The following is a 16,104-nucleotide window of genomic DNA, read 5'->3' as shown; positions in this document are numbered from 1 at the left end:
GTTTGAGGCTCTTGTTTTGCTTCCGACTGTTTTGACGGTACACCAAAATGCCCATGCTAGTCTTATATCTGTGAGTCTGTGACCGCTGTGATGAAAATGTGTCGTTTATGACGTTTAATGATCTGTACCACTGCGCTAAAATTGAGGTTTTGAAAACAGTTTAATCACAGTCATGGCTCGAGTCGTGAAAGTGTTTCGGACTTTGCGAAATCATTGGAAGAAAAGCACATTTGCTGTGTGTGTCTTGTCCTACGGTGGATACTGGCTGTATGGAAAACACTGGTGGGTATTTCATGCTATGAATGAGAGTGCACAAATTCCCGTTTTCGCGTCCTAATTATGTATAATGTTTCATCAGTGACAGCGTCCTGCGCAGAGAGGCGTGTCTATTAGCCAGGGTAAGGTGTCACTGAATTATTACTCCAAAACACAAGTTTCCTCTTTGTGACAGTTATCCTTAACATCATCATTTGTGTTAGGAATATGGACAGCAGCAGATAGCACCACAGGAGCGAATCAGGAAAGCAACTGTGATTTTGAACCCTGCAGCTTGCAACGGGTAAGACGCATAATCTCCAGACGTCTCTCTGAGAGTCTTGTTTAATTTTTCTCAGAATATTTACAGCTTCCTGTGTTAATTTTCTCCAGGAAAGCCAACAACCTATTTGAAAAGAATGCTGCTCCTATTTTACACCTGGCTGGTGTGCAGATTACAGTAGTCAAGGTATTGTTTTCTATTTCAATTGGATATTTATCAGGTAATAGTGTCTCTGAGAGTGTCACAGAGCATGACATCACATCCAGATATTACATATCCCTCTACAGACAGACTATGAAGGTCAGGCTAAAAAACTGATCGAGTTAATGGAAGAAACAGACATGCTGATCGTGGCTGGAGGAGATGGCACGTTGCAGGAAGTGATCACAGGTTTACTGAGAAGGCCAGACCAAGTAGGTGTAATGTAATATAGTAACTGTGTTAATCTGACATCAGTTGTCTGTAATAACTATACTCAGTCTGATACGTAATTAAATCTTTCTTTTGGTGGATGTTTTCTGACCACAGGACGTCTTCAGTAAGACACCAATTGGATTCATTCCACTAGGCTCCCATAATTCCCTCAGTCCAAGTCTTCATCTCCTCAGTGACAACAAGGTCAAGTAAGTAATGTTTCAGCATCACACACAAAAAGATCATTACATATTCCCACGACAAACTTCACTGGGTTGTTATCATGTCACTCAGTAAATCTATAGTACAGAATTCCCGATTTCTTCCATTAACTAGAATGTTTTTAACGTCATTCATTTTCCAGGGACATCACATCAGCGGCACTGTCAATACTGAAGGGAGAAACTGTACCGCTGGATGTGCTCCAAATCAAAGTGAGAAACTGCTTATATATTGCTCTACATAGCCTTAAAGTTACAAACTAATGTCTGTACTTATTTAAAAACATGTTGCTGTTTTTAACAGTAAGCCGGTAAACTGGATTCATAAAGCACATTTTCCAAAGTTATTTAATATTTATTTTAAAAGCCATCAGGTAAAATATATATATATATTTTAAAAAACATATATGAATATTTATTATAATAAAAGAAAATTACAAGAAAAAATAAATGCGTTTTATCAGTTTTTGTGAGTATTTTCTGATTTTTCCATGTGACATTATTTTTCAAGTTTAAAAAATATATACATTGATTTATTTTGATGATTTTCTGTTATTCTCCTTTTGTACCACTCAAACTTATTTATTCATTGACTTTCTTTTCATATTTTGAATACACGTTGGCCTAAACGTAAACATAAACTATTATTTTTTTATTTTCTTCTTAATATTTAATATTCTCTTTTGCCATGTTGTCGACTTTAAATTCAGCAGAAGAAATAAGCAAATTTAAATTCAGGTCTTCATGCAAATTATTTCATGTCCAAGGTGTGTAGTAATTAAAAAAAGTTCTTCCCAGAGACTTCAGAATCCTTGGCACTTGGGCTGTGCCATATCATATCATCTGCAACAATATACATTTTTCCATGATATAAAAGTGTCATATTGCAGTATCTGTCCCATCTCAGTGACACCTGTTTATGTTTCCTAGCGCACACAACTGAAAGACAAGCCAGACTGTCTGACAGCAAGCGCTGAATTTCAGTTTTCAATTAGGGTTCAGTAAATAAGGAGCTACTTCAACAACCTCTAAAAAAGCACAGATCAAAACAAACAAAGAAACTCTGTGGAGTATAACCAGGTCAAGAAGGAGGAGAGACTAGCAGCTGGTGATGTGCTACCCAAAAGTAAACAGATGACACAACTGCATACCGCTGCCATATGATAGGATGAGCAAACAGTGGATGGAAATTACTGGCGTGGTTACGTGGTGGAAAAACATGACTTTAAGCAGCTCGACCCACGACACCAAATCCCAGGTAGAAAATATGAGGTATAGAGAATCATATACCCATCCCTTTTCCTGCAAATGGTCAATAATGGCCGACTCAATAAAGTAAATAAAGTATGCAATGGCAAGTTAGTGACTGTTTCTGTAATTACAAGTAGAGATGTGTGGTGCTCTGATTCTACACTCAGTCAAACTGACAGTGTTTGACTCTTAGAATATAAAATACAATAAAAATAAATAAATACATAAATAAATTGACAACTAGCTAAGTGAGGAAGTAAATACAAAGCTGAATGCATCATTTTAAAAAGAAGTACTTTACATATACATGTTGTTATCCTTGATATTTAATGATGCACTGAAACTATTCTCAGTTCTATAAAAGTGGGAATTTAAACATGAGACATGTTCAAATGTAGTTTTTAGCCGTCAGCTGTAAAAGACTGATGGAGTATTGCTGTCAGTACCCACGTTTGTGAATGTGAGAACGAGGTGACATGTCTACTGGGAGAAACTGCATTGTTTTAACACTTGGACAGGAGTTTGACTTTGAAGTGTATGTGCTTGTTTTCCCAGGGAGAGAAAGAGCAGCCAGTCTTTGCTCTGATGGGACTGCGTTGGGGGGCTTTTAGAGATGTGGCTTCAAAAATCAGCAAGTAAGATTACTCAACACTGTAACTAGACGAGGAAGACAACGATTCTTCACATATAAGAATAATTAACCATAACGTTTCCCTACAGATATTGGTACCTCGGACCGCTGAAGACAAATGCGGCGCATTGGTTTAGCACTCTGAGGGTAAGGATGTTCTCTTTCCTTAAACATGCTGGCAAAGCGATTAATATGTCAATTTCCCCTTATTTTCTCCTGCATTGAAAATAACAGCAAACATCTCACTCCATTAACCTGTTGTAGTGTAAGTTTCACATCCTTAAAAAAACTTGGGGGTACATTTTGAAACGAGTCAGTTGGTGCAGCGGTAATGACACTATTCATTCACTACTATGTTTTAGGAGTGGCCTCTGGTCCGGGATGTCTCTGTGTCCTATTTGGCTCCCACGCTCCGGCCCCCCGACCTGCCCCCTGTGAAGGCCCCCAGGCCGAATCTGATCCACCGCATCATCCACAGGCTGAAGAACTACTGGAACCCACCAGCTGAAGGTGAGCGAATGTGACTGAACTTGAACAACTTGTAGCACAACAGCCCAGGACACTGTTTGTCTAATTGTTGCTTTGGTGGTTGTGTGTTTGGTCAGAGCTTCCAAAAGTGGAAGAGCCAGAGAAGTGGGAGGAGCAGCAGCTGTCAACGCTAGAGCTCTTTATTCAAACACACAACAAAAACCCAGTGGAGAGGGTCAGTTAAAAACCATTATATATGTAAAGCTGTGTTGCTATTCTTAGAAAAACAAAAGAAAACATCATGTCACTGCCCCTTTTAAGTGCTCTGTGCCTCTCGGAAGTTTTTGCATTCTTTATTTTAATTTTCAGCGCATCAATGACTCCCTCAGGATCAGTGCAGAGCCTCACAACTTGACCGTGGGCGAGTTCATTACTGCAGGGTCAGTAGTGTTTTTTCCTAAATTTCTGAAAGTGTGTGATTGTGCAAAATGCATTCAATGATTTTAATCCTTCTTCATAATAGCAATAAAAAAGCAGCAGACCCGACTGTATTCACTGAAAATGCCACAGAATTGGAGGCTGGTGCTTGCTGGCTGCAGCTGCCAGAGGTCAGAAATCCTTTAAAATCAAACCTGCTTTAAGGCTGTGATTCTATAAGTCAGTCTACTTCCAGAAGATCAGCGTGCGAGTTTTTGCCCTGACATTTAACTTTGCCACGGTCCCCGCAGGGCGCCTCTGGCTTCTACAACATCGACAATGAGGAGTATGAGGCGATGCCTGTGGAGGTAAGGCTGTTGCCACGGAAACTCCGCTTCTTCATCAGTGCCGAGCGCAGAGAGCAGCTCCTCTCACAGATCCAGTGATGAGAAAACAGAAGCCGAAAGAAGACAAGAACAGCGGGACAGAAGCCAAATTCGAGGGAAGCCAAAGAACCAGATGCCATCAAACCCAGAGTTCACCCTCAAAATGGATTTTTGCTTCGCCAGCAGTTTTTTAAATGATCATGAAGTGCTGATGGGGGCTGTTTTACTCCATGTAAACATAAAATATTCAGTACCAGTTACAAAAACAACTACCTTACAGGCTGTTTGCTGTATGTAAAAGGACCAAGGCTTCTTTTCTAAGCCAGTAACCCATGTACAGGCTGTCTTACAGGATGTTTACTGAAAAGTTCACTATTAACATGGTCAATAAAAATAATGTCTGCCCACCTCGGTGCAAGCAGTTTTTCTCCCTTTGTGATATTTATGTGTTCGATATCAAGGTTATAAAGCCATCAAAGCTGCACTTCTGCTGGTCTTCTTGGAAAAATTGTCGAGCTCATTTAAAGAGAAAGGAGCAAGTGACTGAGTAAAGATCAATGTGGGGACGTTGTGCCGACCTGAGTGTTTTGCAGTAGCTTGGACCTGGAGTTTTGGCACGCTGCACGGAGATGCCGAGTCTGATCGGACAGATGGCGTTAAGACAGCAAATCTGCAGGATTAAGCTTGTGGCTGCTTTGTGGGGCCCGTTGAGAATGCTGTGGGTTCATTTTGGTTTGGTTGAAAAATCTGAAGGTTTCAGGCGGAATATAAACGTAATTTCTACGTTTTTGCTAAAGAACGACTGACTTTAAATACAGTTTGTTTGTTTTTTACAGAGGAGGACTATTAAATTGAAATAGGAAAATGATGCGGTGTTAGAAGAAGATTAGATAACGCTTGAACCGTATCAGTGTTTTATTGTTTTACAATGGCAGTACAGTGAAACTGACAGTTGCTCATGCTATTGAGTTCTCGTGTACATTACTGACATCTCTTACAGTGTTTCGCATTAGTAGAGGTGAAGACTTGTTATTGTGTGATTACGCTTACAATCAAGAAAAAAAACAGTCACACTATTTGGATACGTTGCTGCATGTGTGCAATACTTTTGCCGTCTGTGACATTCAGTAATGTGAGAAGGCTGTACAAACGAATCATTTAGCTAATGCTGGTACACATCTGTGAACAGTTCCACAAAGAAGGCATTTTATACAGTGGTTTGTGTTGTGCACATTCCCTTTTTTTCTTTTAAACATTAAACATACATCTGGAAAACAAACGCTGTCAGAGGAAAGATGATATATCAGCTGATAAGTGAACAGACTAGGTAGTCAATCGTGGAAAAGCTAAGGTCATTCTGAAGTTCTCATGACAGTGTACGTAATGTTTTCAGAGAAATCAGTCACCTTGCTCTTGTAAGTTGAAAAACGTCACATTATGATAAGGCCCCATTCAAAAAACAGGGCTTAAAGGGGACCTACGATGCTCATTTCCAGGTCATGTTTTTGAATGGATACTACTAGAGTTGCTTTGCATCACTCAGAGTTCAAAATAATCCTTATTTGTCTTAAATACTTGGCTGTGGTGCAGATCTTTGACGTTTTAGTTTCTCTTCCTTTCTGATTGGCTGCCCCTCACGAACAGGAGGTGGGGCTTCTCATCTACACAGAAGCAACATCTTAAATATATAACACTGTGAAAAATGACTGTTCAGAGAATCTGCTTCCCAGACCTCGTTATTTGAAACTTTGGCCATGTTTAGTATGAGCGTATATGAGCCACTAAGGAAATGCAGAATAGGTCTCCTTTACTACCCTTTTCTTAAATATACAACACTTAGTGCATTTTATTTTCTTAACAAAGCCAGAAAAAATATGCTTGGGGTGGAGTACGCCAGAGAGAAAGTTAAAACCACTTCTTCAATTTTATACAAGGCAAACGTCAGACTTATGTGTTCCAACATGGAACAAATTATCACCGTGGTTGGCAAAGGGGTGGCTGAAATAAAAGCACTCTGCCAGCAGTATTCAAAAGACACAGTTGGCCCATTTCTAAAGCTGGGTTCACTGATGAAAGGACTGAGAAAAACAGACGGAACAGACCGAGTCCTTTCCGTGAATTTGCCCACAGAGGAGTTAAAGCTTCTGCTCGGCTCAGGACGTTACAGGGTTTTTTTTTAAACGCACACAAAGAGATCTTTGTCATGAACACATCTGAACAGGAGCTGATCAACAAACAGCTTCATCGATTACGCTTTAGTTAGCAGAATTCTAAGAGACATATGAACTTCTGCTCATGAACAAGGCTCTGCAGTAGTTTGAAAAAGAAAATGTGACGGCTCATTTACAGGTGCTCCCGCTCTGGAACAACTAGATGGCTCAGACTGTAAATCATAAAAACAGCATATAAAAAGTTCAATTTAATCGTGACTGTGTGTATCGGGAAACAGTCCCGTGGCGGACGTGGTGCAGCATTCACAATAAGAGTTACACATTCATTGAAAAGTCTTCCACCGATTATGACAAATGAGAAGCTTCAACGTACAACAATGCAAAAGGTTTCCAGAATGCGTCGATCTCCTGCACTCTGTGATATCTAAATATTGTTTAAGGTGCATGAAGGTGAGCAAGGTCCTTAGAACAGCTTTTCCCTTATCACTCAGATTCATATTGCTTCCTTTTTCAAAGGCAATTAACGTGGTCCAAAAGCTTTTTTTCCCCCCTCAACCATTTCAGGAATAGTCAGACAAAAAAACAAAACATAAGAACAGAATTACAGCTGTTATTCTGAGGTCTGTGTGATTCCCCAGGAAAGATATCTGAAGTGCACAAATTCATTTCGAGGAACCTTAAATCCATTTTTTAGACAAACCACAAGTGGACGTCAAAGTGCCGGTGACTTCACTACAGTAGCAGGTGCAATCATCAGACAGTTTACATTTTCATCCAGTGCTTCAGTCCTGGTCACTTAATCAAAGTCAAACAAGTATGCACACAAGAAAACTGGTTCAGACAAAAACAGCAAGGAGTGACTCGCAGAAGATGTTAATGGCCACAAGTCTGCTCAGCAGTATTGGTGTTTATCACCCACTGTGAGGAAGTGCACAATGTTAGGTGTCCTTTTCTTCCACAGTGGTTGGAAACAGTCTCCTCAGGTTAAGATGAGACACACACACAGAAGAGAAGAGAGCAGATGAAGTCCCAGGATGGAGGCAGTGTCTTCAGAGTCTTGTATTTGTGACCCTAGTAGGCACATATAATCCAGGCTTCCGAGTTTCCCGGGTTGAATGGGGTTCAGGGGCAGCAGAGGTTGTCTATGACCAGCGTTACATCGAAACCATAAACCTCCAGCAGGTCGGCAAGGAAGGCTCGATCTCCCTGGGGATCCAGCCCCATGGCCCTCACGTGCTCACCGGTGAGAGTGGGGTCGGCGCTTCCTGCTACCTCTGACAGGGTCTGGAAGATGCGGTTATTAAGCTCCATAAAGAACCTAAGATGAGATTAAAGGCAACTGCATTAATACGTGGGCCACACTGCACTTGTCTGAGTATGACTCAAGTCCATTATCAACCATGCAACCAGCTGTCAAGGACTCACAGGATGAAAAGATCCTCTTCATTTGATGTGCAGTCTTCACCCACCTCCTGAGAGTACAGCAGCAGTTGCCTTTGAAAAGAAAAAGTCAGTCACTGTAAAATCTAAAAATAACAAACGCTCATTTTGCAGCGTATTTCTATGACCACAAAACAAATGCATTTTGCAAATTTAAACAAAAAGAAAGAGGAGCGACACAATTTTAACGCACCTCTGCTCAGTCAGCTTCCTGTATTTCTCCTTGTCTGCTGCGGTCAGCCTGAGCAGCTGCTGCAAATGGCTCCTGTGAGTTTTCACATTCTGGTTATCGATATAGACGTCATACAGCTCCTTTTTCTCCTCAAAGATCTTCTCCGTGGTGCCTTCAAACATATCACGTGGGAAAACATGTCTATATAAAAGAACTCATCACTTTATGTTGTAAATCAAACATTTACAGTTAAACTTCACTCACAGGCCACGTATGACAGCTCTGTTTCCAGGGCAGAGATGTCGGCTATGTTGATGTAGAAGAAAGGCCGTAATTCAGGCACAGAAACTCCAATGCCAGGTAATGAAACGTTGGCCAGGCAGCAACAGCAATACACTGAGGGAATATGAAAATACTGAATGAAAACCCTCCAAAAAGAGGAAAAAACACCACACATGCTTCTCTGTTTGACTATTCGTTACATCTTGATCCCTTTGCATCACATTATTGTGAAAACAGAATGTGCATACGCAGTAAATCACATATTACTAGAGCTATAGAGAAATGTGCACAAGCTATGATTAAGCAACTCACCCCTGTAGCAGACAACTCCTACAGGTGGAGGCGAGAAGATGAGTATGCGCTTCCGAAGCAGCGCGAACTTCCACAGCACCATTATTTGCTCCCCGAAAAACTGGATGAACTGGGACATGCAGCCAGCCGGGTGGGTGATCTACAGGGTGCAAGTAGTGGCAAATGTGGTCATTTTTGGGGTTACGTTCGATGTTTCAGAGCATTCAAGACAAGGGAGCATCAGTAACCAAAGTGTGTGCTTTCAGACCTTCATTTCAGGGTGCATGCAGCGGCTTATATTAGTAACACTCCAGGTCGGGCAGGCGGTGACTAGTCCGTTTCCTGTAGGGGGAAGAATGGCCTTCTTATCCTCATAGAAGGCCTCTAGTGGAGAATACTGGCCAGGACACTGCAACTGGTGTCTTCAAGGGGATGACAAGGGGGAAAAGAAGGAATGTGAGCAGATTAAGCTTGAACTCACTTCTTTCTGCACATTCCCACCGGTGCTCACAGCTCATGTTACTACGTGGACTTTAAATTGTGTATTCAGTATTAGCCAGTGTTTGGTCCTCCTAACGCAAGATCACAGATTGTGCAAAGCAGAAGTTATCCATAAATTGCACAGTGAGATCATCTGAGGCCAGCTGTATGAAATAAATTTAACTTTTCTATTTGATTTAACCACTTAAGCCATACAGATCACACATTTTAGGCTTGCTACTGCAAAGTGTCACACATAAAATGTAGCCAAGAGTTCCACACTCCCTTCAAGTTACAGCAGATCTGCTTTAACTGTAACCCAAACCTGTGGTTGTGTCACATACTGTATTTCTACAGTCAGTGAGACTCAGGATTTTATCACAAGGAGAGCAGTGTTTCAGAAGAGAGGAGGAGAGATGCTGTTAACAGTATTTTCTTCACTCCTGTGCTAAGACTTCATAGAAAAACTGCATGTCAGTGGGTTCTTGTGACAAAAGCTGCAACTGGGATCCTGAGTTCATGTTTAATAAATGAGCCTATATTAAAGGCAGGCATATAAAAAGGAACCTGTGGGCAGGGTATGAAGAGGAAGGAAGAAAACAGCAACTCTACATGTCTGACCTGACTTGGTTCTCCAGGAAGTGCATGTAACGGTAGAGCAGAGTGTAGGACGGAGACAGAATTCCCACAGACTTCATTCTCGCTCCTCGTTCCAGCTCACTCTCCACGGGCATGTTCGCAAAACATGCCAGACCGAAGTAGCCACCCTTACGGAAATATCTGTCCAGTGGGCATAACGGAGAGCAGGAGACCGTCAGACTGACAGATTTCTGAGCCTCATTGAGCTGAAAATCTGACATGTGGAAGTACGTACATGAAGTCGCTGGTGATCCGATGAGAACCGCTGGCCATTGACTTGAATTCAACACCATCCAAGTTGATGTCATGAGGCAGGCACCACTCTATCATATTCCCTGCCATTCACAAATACACACACACAATAACCCATGAAGTCACTCCCTACACTGTCTACTTTCATCCTGGCAACTTCCTCCAATCCTGCATGTTAGTCATGTGTTAGCCAGAGGTCAGGGAGAGTAAGAAAGCAGTGACTCAGCCAACACAACTATGTAAAACGTGAAGAAACTTTGGAATTAGAGAGTTCTGATCAATTCTAAACAAGATCTAAGTGGAAGGATTTCCCCTTTAGACGATTTGGGACTTCAGTAACTTATTTTTGCATGAGCTTTAAAGGATGTTTGACTTTTGTCTCGTGTTGAAAGGTTGCCTCACAATAGTTGAGGTTATTTCTTCATTGTGGCTTTTATGAAAACCGTTCAGCATAATGCACGGTTGCACAGATAAAGATGTCAAAACATCACATGATCATCATTTCTGCGGTTACGCAGTCCATGTCTGAGAATTTTAAATGCGAAGGATAAAGAGACCAAAGTCTGCTTGCTCACCTGATCTTGTATCAAAGGTAACCACAAACACGGCCACTATCTGGTCTTTTTCCTCCCACTGATCCTTCACTGAGAGGCCGGGGAAAGGGGCGTTACGGTCTGTACCGAGAGGCTGCGGGCGATCCCAGCCGTGCCCGGACAGTTCGGTTCGGCCCGGGCTTCCGTCCCCTTTGACAACAACAGCAGCTGTCACATTGCGTGTCGGACCGGGGGGGATGATGATGGTGGTGGCGTCGATGGTGGTGCTGCTGCTCCACCCAGTACCAGCCGCAGTGTCTGTCGGCGCACTTTTCTCCGCGGAGTCTTCTTCTCGCGGCGGCTGAGGCGTAGGTTGAGCCGCCTGGTTCGGATCGGGCGGTGGGATCTCCTCCCAGTCCAGGAGCGGGGCTCGGTCCGACTGTTCCACCATGGTGCTGCTGCAGCCTCCGAGGACACGAGAAAGAAGGGGAGAAAATACACAAAGCTCCGACGTGCCGACGTGTCGAGCGGGTTAAGCACGGCGTGAGAGACGGATCATGCTTTCCTGCTGCTCGCGGAGTTGTTTTCTATGTATTTGTAAGCGTGTCACATCCACGGACGGGGCTTCTTTTCCTCCTCCTGCCTCACTGTTTTGATGACGTAGCCCACTTCCGCCCACGTGTCTATATTACTATTTAATACAGTGACCTATTTTTTTTTTTTACATTTCCCCTGTCAAATACACAAACTTTTAAGTTACTTACAACAATGAATATTTGCAACTGTCCTTAATAATGACTGTAAAGCGACTTAATAGGCTCATTTAAAAAAATCTTTTAATGAATTTTTATTCTTACTTTCAATGTCAAATGTTAGCTTTTCGTAATATCCCCACACTACCCTAACATTAACGAAATATCACATTTCTTTACTAATGCTTTACGTCAAGGTGTTTCTTCAATTACCACAACTCAACCAATCAGAGGGTTCGATGACTGAAACCGGTGGCGTCATTTATTTAAACAGGAAGTCATGCATATGTGGCGCGAAATTCAAGCGTTTTGGCGTGGATGGTCATTTGTTTGTAAGTATACGTGATAAACACACGTTATTAGGGGTATAAGCAATATGAGAAACATCTTTCGAGCTTAATGTTTTTGCTGGCAATAATAAAACAACTGGGCGGGGAACTAATTAATTTGACTTTTAGTGGGCTGCTTATAGTAACCCTTTATCCTACACTAGGCCTCTGGCTTTAGAGGTGTGGGGGTGTAACTGTAAACTTGTTACCTCTATGAACAAGCAGGCTTCACATTTTGTGCATAACATCGGTCCAGATTTTAGCACAGCACTGTTGTGCTCTCAGGTGTAAAAGGATATGGCATTATAAAATAAGCCATTCCCCAAACTCAGGCCCCAAGCATGGCTACTTTATTTGATGGAATCAGCCAGCAGCTAGATTTTTCTAGCTGTGGAGAAGAGAGCAGCAGCAGCAGCAGCAGCGGTGACAACTCTGATGACAGCACCTCCAGAGTCTACAGTCCCACCTCTGCCTGCAGGACCCCCGGAGCGCAACGTCACTTCAGTAGAAGCAACTCTTTATGTTCCCCTCAGCACTGTACCAGCCCCATACCTTACGCCTCCTGGAGGAAGCTGAGACTGTGTGACTCTCCCAGCACACCCAAGGTGGGGAAGAATATAGAGTAAAGATGCTTCTGTTCCCCGTCTGTGTGCTTGAATGATGTTTGTTTTTTCTTTGTCTTTCTCTCTTTCTATAGAGTTTGCTATCAAAGGCCTCCCAGCCTTACTCCAGTCTTAAGATAAGTCGTCAACAGCGAACTCTGCGTTTTGCATCAGCTGCCGCAAACCTAATCACAGCACCTCTCGTCAACGTGAATCCTTTCACCCCAGACCCGGTGCGCAGGAACAGCGAGCAACCGTGGAGGAACAGTTGTAGAAGTGACGATGATGATGACTTTGGCCGCAGGTATGCGATTCCACCTTATTACATGCTGGCTGTCACAATAAGAATCTCCAACTGATGACAAAAATGCTTTCAGGATTCAAATTGAACTAGTTTTGGTCTAAACTTAGAGACGTGTCCTGATACACAGGCCGGACTTTTGTAGTTCTGTATATAAAGGGCTAAATGCCCTTTCTGTATTCCAGGTTTAAACACAGCCTAACATCATCTGAAGAGGATGATGACGCCTTTCTCCCACCAAAGGTACAAAGCTATTTTTACCAGTACTTGTGTTGAATGTAGCCCTCCCCTTTCAGATGCTTCTGATATGATTTCATCATCGGGCTTTGTCATCTTCAGCTGCCTCCTCACTTTGTGTTTTGTCCAAAAATGACATCCTGCCAGCCCTACTTCCGGAATTTCTACAAGGAATCTCTAGCAGAAAGAAAACTGCTGTCAGAATCCTCACAAAGTGATTTCCTTGTGGACTTATTACCATATTTGGTGAATCATCACAGAAGAAACCCCAGTTCTCCTCTCATGCGGAGTGACGTGTGCTCTTTCTTTAGAAATCTTTCCTTCTTACCATGTCTGTTTAATCTGGCAGAGACGAGCTGTCCAAGCCTTTATGCTGTCACGCTATGAGAGCGAATTCCTGGAGCTAGAGTGCATTGGTGTGGGTGAGTTTGGTGCAGTTTATAAGTGTGTGAAGAGGCTGGATGGTTGCTTGTACGCCATCAAGCGCTCCAGACGACCCCTGGCAGGCTCTGCCAATGAGTGAGTCAGCACCGTTTCTGTTTGGCTAACACACATCAGCCCTCCCTATCGTTTAAACACCTTCACTGATAAGATTTTTTTTTTTGTTCTTTTATTAGGCAGCTGGCCCTAAAGGAAGTGTATGCACATGCTGTGCTTGGGCACCACCCACATGTTGTCCGATATTACTCAGCATGGGCTGAGGATGATCACATGATTATTCAGAATGAATACTGTGACAGTAGGTTTCAAATCGGCATCTAAAGTAGAATATAAAATGAAGGACGGCGTTGATTTTTGTCTTCCCGTGTGTGTCCCTCAGGTGGAAGTCTTAATGGCGCTATTGTAAAGAGGGAGGCAAAGGGAGAGCTGTTCACAGAGGCAGAGTTGAAAGATCTGCTTCTGCAAGTGTCTGTGGGTCTAAAATACATCCACGGCTCAGGCCTCGTTCACTTGGACATCAAACCAAGTGCGTCTGTTTGACCACTTCTCCCTTTGGACGTTCATTCACTGCCTCGTTCCTAACAGTTTTTTCTTTTTAGGTAATATATTCATTTGCCACCGCCCCAGCGCAATTGTGACGGGTGAGAGTGAAGAGGAAGAAGATGGAAACCCTTCAACCAGAATCATTTACAAAATCGGTATTGATGTTGAATAAAGTGCTACCTTTTTGACCGATTTATTTTTGTTACCGTCGGCTGACTTTGAGTTTTCTGCAGGTGATCTGGGTCACGTGACATCAGCCACCAGTCCTCAAGTTGAGGAGGGGGACAGCCGCTTTCTGGCCAGTGAAGTCCTGCATGAGGTAACTGTTCTGAATGCTCATTCGCATTAGAGGAAAACTGGCTAGTTGCACTTTCCTGTTTTGTGGTAATTTCACATTTCAGTTGTCTCACTGCTCCCCAGGATTACAGTCACCTCCCCAAGGCGGACATATTTGCCCTGGGCCTCACGGTGCTGCTGGCTGCCGGGGCTTCTCCTCTGCCGCTAAATGGAGATCAGTGGCACAGTCTTAGAGAGGGGCGTCTCCCCAAGCTGCCACAGGAGCTCTCGCCTCCCTTTAGATGTTTACTTCAGGTAATTCTGTAACCTTGTTGTTTTAAAAATATTTCATTTAATGCTATTTAAACACTAATTCTTAGTTGCCACCTGTCTAAATATCATTTTTACTTGTTATAGCTGGAATAGCTTATCTTTAGCACTTTTTCTCTGTCAGTTGTTGCTGGAACCAGACCCAACAAGGCGGCCATCTGCTAGGGAGCTTTGCAAGCACACAGTCTTGAGGGAGAAGAGGACTGAGAGGCTGGCTGCTCAGCTGCGAAGAGAGTTGACTGTAGAGAGGTTCAGGACCGCCATGCTTGAGAAGTAAGAAGAAAACTGAAAATAATTTAAGCTGCAGTCCCCAGTTCGAAGGTTTCAGACCCAAGTCGCACTTGAAGTATTGCAGTAATTAATGGAGATGATGGGAGACTTTCAGAGTACTTATAAATCACTTATAATAAATAAATGCATTGTTAAGGAAGTGAAATCCCAAGAGAAGTTATAGGCCCAAGTGTTGCTTCTGAAGCGGTGACAATGCAAAAAAATGCACGAATCGTACCAGCAGGTGGTGCTGTTTCATCCCAGCAATGCTGTAGTAGTCGCCTGTGACAGCCTGTAGTAACCTCTCATTCCTATGTTCATATTTAACAGGCTGGTTTTGGTATCTTAATGACTAATTATAGTCGAAAACACTTTCATTTCCCCTTTCAGAGAACTCCAGGAGGCCCGTCAGGCAGCTTTGTCACCCAAGCAGAACAACCTACAGGGGCACAGACCACCTGTCAAGATGGGCTCCCTCCCCAAACCAGGGAGGAGGCTTGTTGGTAGAAAGACTGCAAGATCCATGAGCTTTGATTGCCCAGGTTATGAAGTCTGAGATGACGTGAAGCCTAATTTTCTGTTTTTTGCTGTGGTGTTTACTGTGACACTCTGCCAAGAAGTTGTGGTAAAGAATGCAGCAGAAGGCAATGTAGCGTGACTCCAGCAGCAACCGTAACAGAGACGATCGCTACATAATCTTATTTTACGTTGTGACTCAGACTTAAAGCATCGGGCAGAACTGTTTTAATTATATTCTTGACTCAAACATGTTCCAGGTGATAATTTTAACATCTCATAACAAGTGAAGACCAGTATGCTTAACAAGTCAGGCACTTGGTTGTTTTTTTTTTTTTCTTTTAAAACCTGTAAATAAACATTTTAAGCATCTTATCAGCATTTTATTTTGTTTTGAGTAGACTGTTTTATTTTGTTTTCCTGTGTCTCTGTGGTGACCTTTGTAATCCAGAAGATGAACAGGGACTTTCCAGTGTAGTGTTGCTCTTATCTATAACTACAGCCAACTGTATTTTGGGCTTGAAAAGCATGAGCCACCATACTGTGAAAGTTATTTGAAAGGCTCTGTTTGTCATAATCTTGAATACCAACTGGAGTATAGGCTTCCCCAAGACAGATCCAATTAGATTTATTTACCTCCCCCCCCACACACACACACACACTTTTCCTTTTTTTTTTTTTTCTTTTTTACGAGGCCACATTAGCACTGCCACTGATTCTTAACACAATACTTGCATAACTGCATAAATTCTAATAATAGTAATATATAAATATTTTCCTGTCACAATTTCTAGAGGCATTAAATGGCAAATATGTTATTTAAATAGTCAAAGTAGGTGGATAAGTCAAATGGGACTTACAATATTCGCTTTCTTAAGCTTGTGAAAACATGTCCAGAAGAAATATAGCTGTGGGACTATT

At 42.5% G+C, this 16,104-nt stretch overlaps 3 protein-coding genes across 4 annotated transcripts; 2 read left to right on the top strand and 1 right to left on the bottom strand.

Annotated features, from left to right (window-relative positions):
- Positions 1 to 23: 23 nt before the first annotated feature.
- Positions 24 to 4,760, top strand: agk (acylglycerol kinase). The gene is made up of 14 exons (XM_085411619.1): positions 24 to 282; positions 359 to 398; positions 480 to 559; positions 649 to 724; positions 826 to 951; positions 1,067 to 1,161; positions 1,317 to 1,386; positions 2,980 to 3,059; positions 3,145 to 3,202; positions 3,418 to 3,565; positions 3,661 to 3,758; positions 3,893 to 3,963; positions 4,047 to 4,131; positions 4,252 to 4,760. The coding sequence occupies exons 1-14, from the start codon at positions 173 to 175 to the stop codon at positions 4,384 to 4,386; spliced, it is 1,272 nt and encodes a 423-aa protein (XP_085267745.1). The 5' UTR covers positions 24 to 172; the 3' UTR covers positions 4,387 to 4,760.
- Positions 4,761 to 6,730: 1,970 nt separating this feature from the next.
- Positions 6,731 to 11,233, bottom strand: dennd11 (DENN domain containing 11). Its single transcript, XM_085411618.1, has 9 exons — positions 10,629 to 11,233; positions 10,037 to 10,136; positions 9,784 to 9,942; positions 8,951 to 9,104; positions 8,704 to 8,842; positions 8,374 to 8,505; positions 8,131 to 8,281; positions 7,923 to 7,991; positions 6,731 to 7,815 (listed from the first exon to the last, which is right to left on the bottom strand). The coding sequence occupies exons 1-9, from the start codon at positions 11,035 to 11,037 to the stop codon at positions 7,620 to 7,622; spliced, it is 1,509 nt and encodes a 502-aa protein (XP_085267744.1). The 5' UTR covers positions 11,038 to 11,233; the 3' UTR covers positions 6,731 to 7,619.
- Positions 11,234 to 11,361: 128 nt separating this feature from the next.
- wee2 (WEE2 oocyte meiosis inhibiting kinase) lies at positions 11,362 to 15,591 on the top strand. Of its 2 annotated transcripts, none has more exons than XM_085411616.1 (12): positions 11,362 to 11,670; positions 12,000 to 12,272; positions 12,365 to 12,573; positions 12,756 to 12,813; positions 13,157 to 13,326; positions 13,425 to 13,546; positions 13,628 to 13,774; positions 13,848 to 13,946; positions 14,025 to 14,110; positions 14,212 to 14,382; positions 14,522 to 14,670; positions 15,058 to 15,591. In XM_085411616.1, exons 1-12 carry the CDS (start codon positions 11,521 to 11,523, stop codon positions 15,221 to 15,223), a joined length of 1,800 nt encoding a protein of 599 aa, XP_085267742.1. In that variant the 5' UTR covers positions 11,362 to 11,520; the 3' UTR covers positions 15,224 to 15,591. The 2 variants fall into 2 exon arrangements, with proteins under 2 accessions (XP_085267742.1, XP_085267743.1); XM_085411617.1 differs by having other exon boundaries at positions 11,592 to 11,670; positions 11,953 to 12,272; positions 15,058 to 15,583.
- Positions 15,592 to 16,104: the final 513 nt, after the last annotated feature.

Source organism: Rhamphochromis longiceps, linkage group LG7, assembly GCF_057381845.1.
Source record: "Rhamphochromis longiceps isolate RC_006_pf linkage group LG7, R_longiceps_female_GT1.1, whole genome shotgun sequence".
NCBI classification, from domain to species: domain Eukaryota; kingdom Metazoa; phylum Chordata; class Actinopteri; order Cichliformes; family Cichlidae; genus Rhamphochromis; species Rhamphochromis longiceps.
The sequence above is the reverse complement of the archived record's forward strand: the minus strand, read 5'-3'. Positions and strand labels throughout refer to the sequence as shown.

Bases quoted from the DNA above. Each gene is read 5' to 3' on its own strand.
- agk (XM_085411619.1), top strand. From the start codon at position 173: ATGGCTCGAGTCGTGAAAGTGTTTCGGACTTTGCGAAATCATTGGAAG. The intron at 725-825 runs GTATTGTTTTCT...ATCCCTCTACAG, and splicing joins TGCAGATTACAGTAGTCAAG to ACAGACTATGAAGGTCAGGC. The intron at 3,060-3,144 runs GTAAGATTACTC...GTTTCCCTACAG, and splicing joins GTGGCTTCAAAAATCAGCAA to ATATTGGTACCTCGGACCGC.
- dennd11 (XM_085411618.1), bottom strand. From the start codon at position 11,037: ATGGTGGAACAGTCGGACCGAGCCCCGCTCCTGGACTGGGAGGAGATC. The intron at 10,137-10,628 runs GTGAGCAAGCAG...TGTGAATGGCAG, and splicing joins TACCTTTGATACAAGATCAG to GGAATATGATAGAGTGGTGC. The intron at 8,282-8,373 runs GTGAGTGAAGTT...ATATGTTTGAAG, and splicing joins AGAGCTGTCATACGTGGCCT to GCACCACGGAGAAGATCTTT.
- wee2 (XM_085411616.1), top strand. From the start codon at position 11,521: ATGCTTTACGTCAAGGTGTTTCTTCAATTACCACAACTCAACCAATCA. The intron at 12,574-12,755 runs GTATGCGATTCC...TCTGTATTCCAG, and splicing joins GATGATGACTTTGGCCGCAG to GTTTAAACACAGCCTAACAT. The intron at 13,547-13,627 runs GTAGGTTTCAAA...TGTGTCCCTCAG, and splicing joins TCAGAATGAATACTGTGACA to GTGGAAGTCTTAATGGCGCT.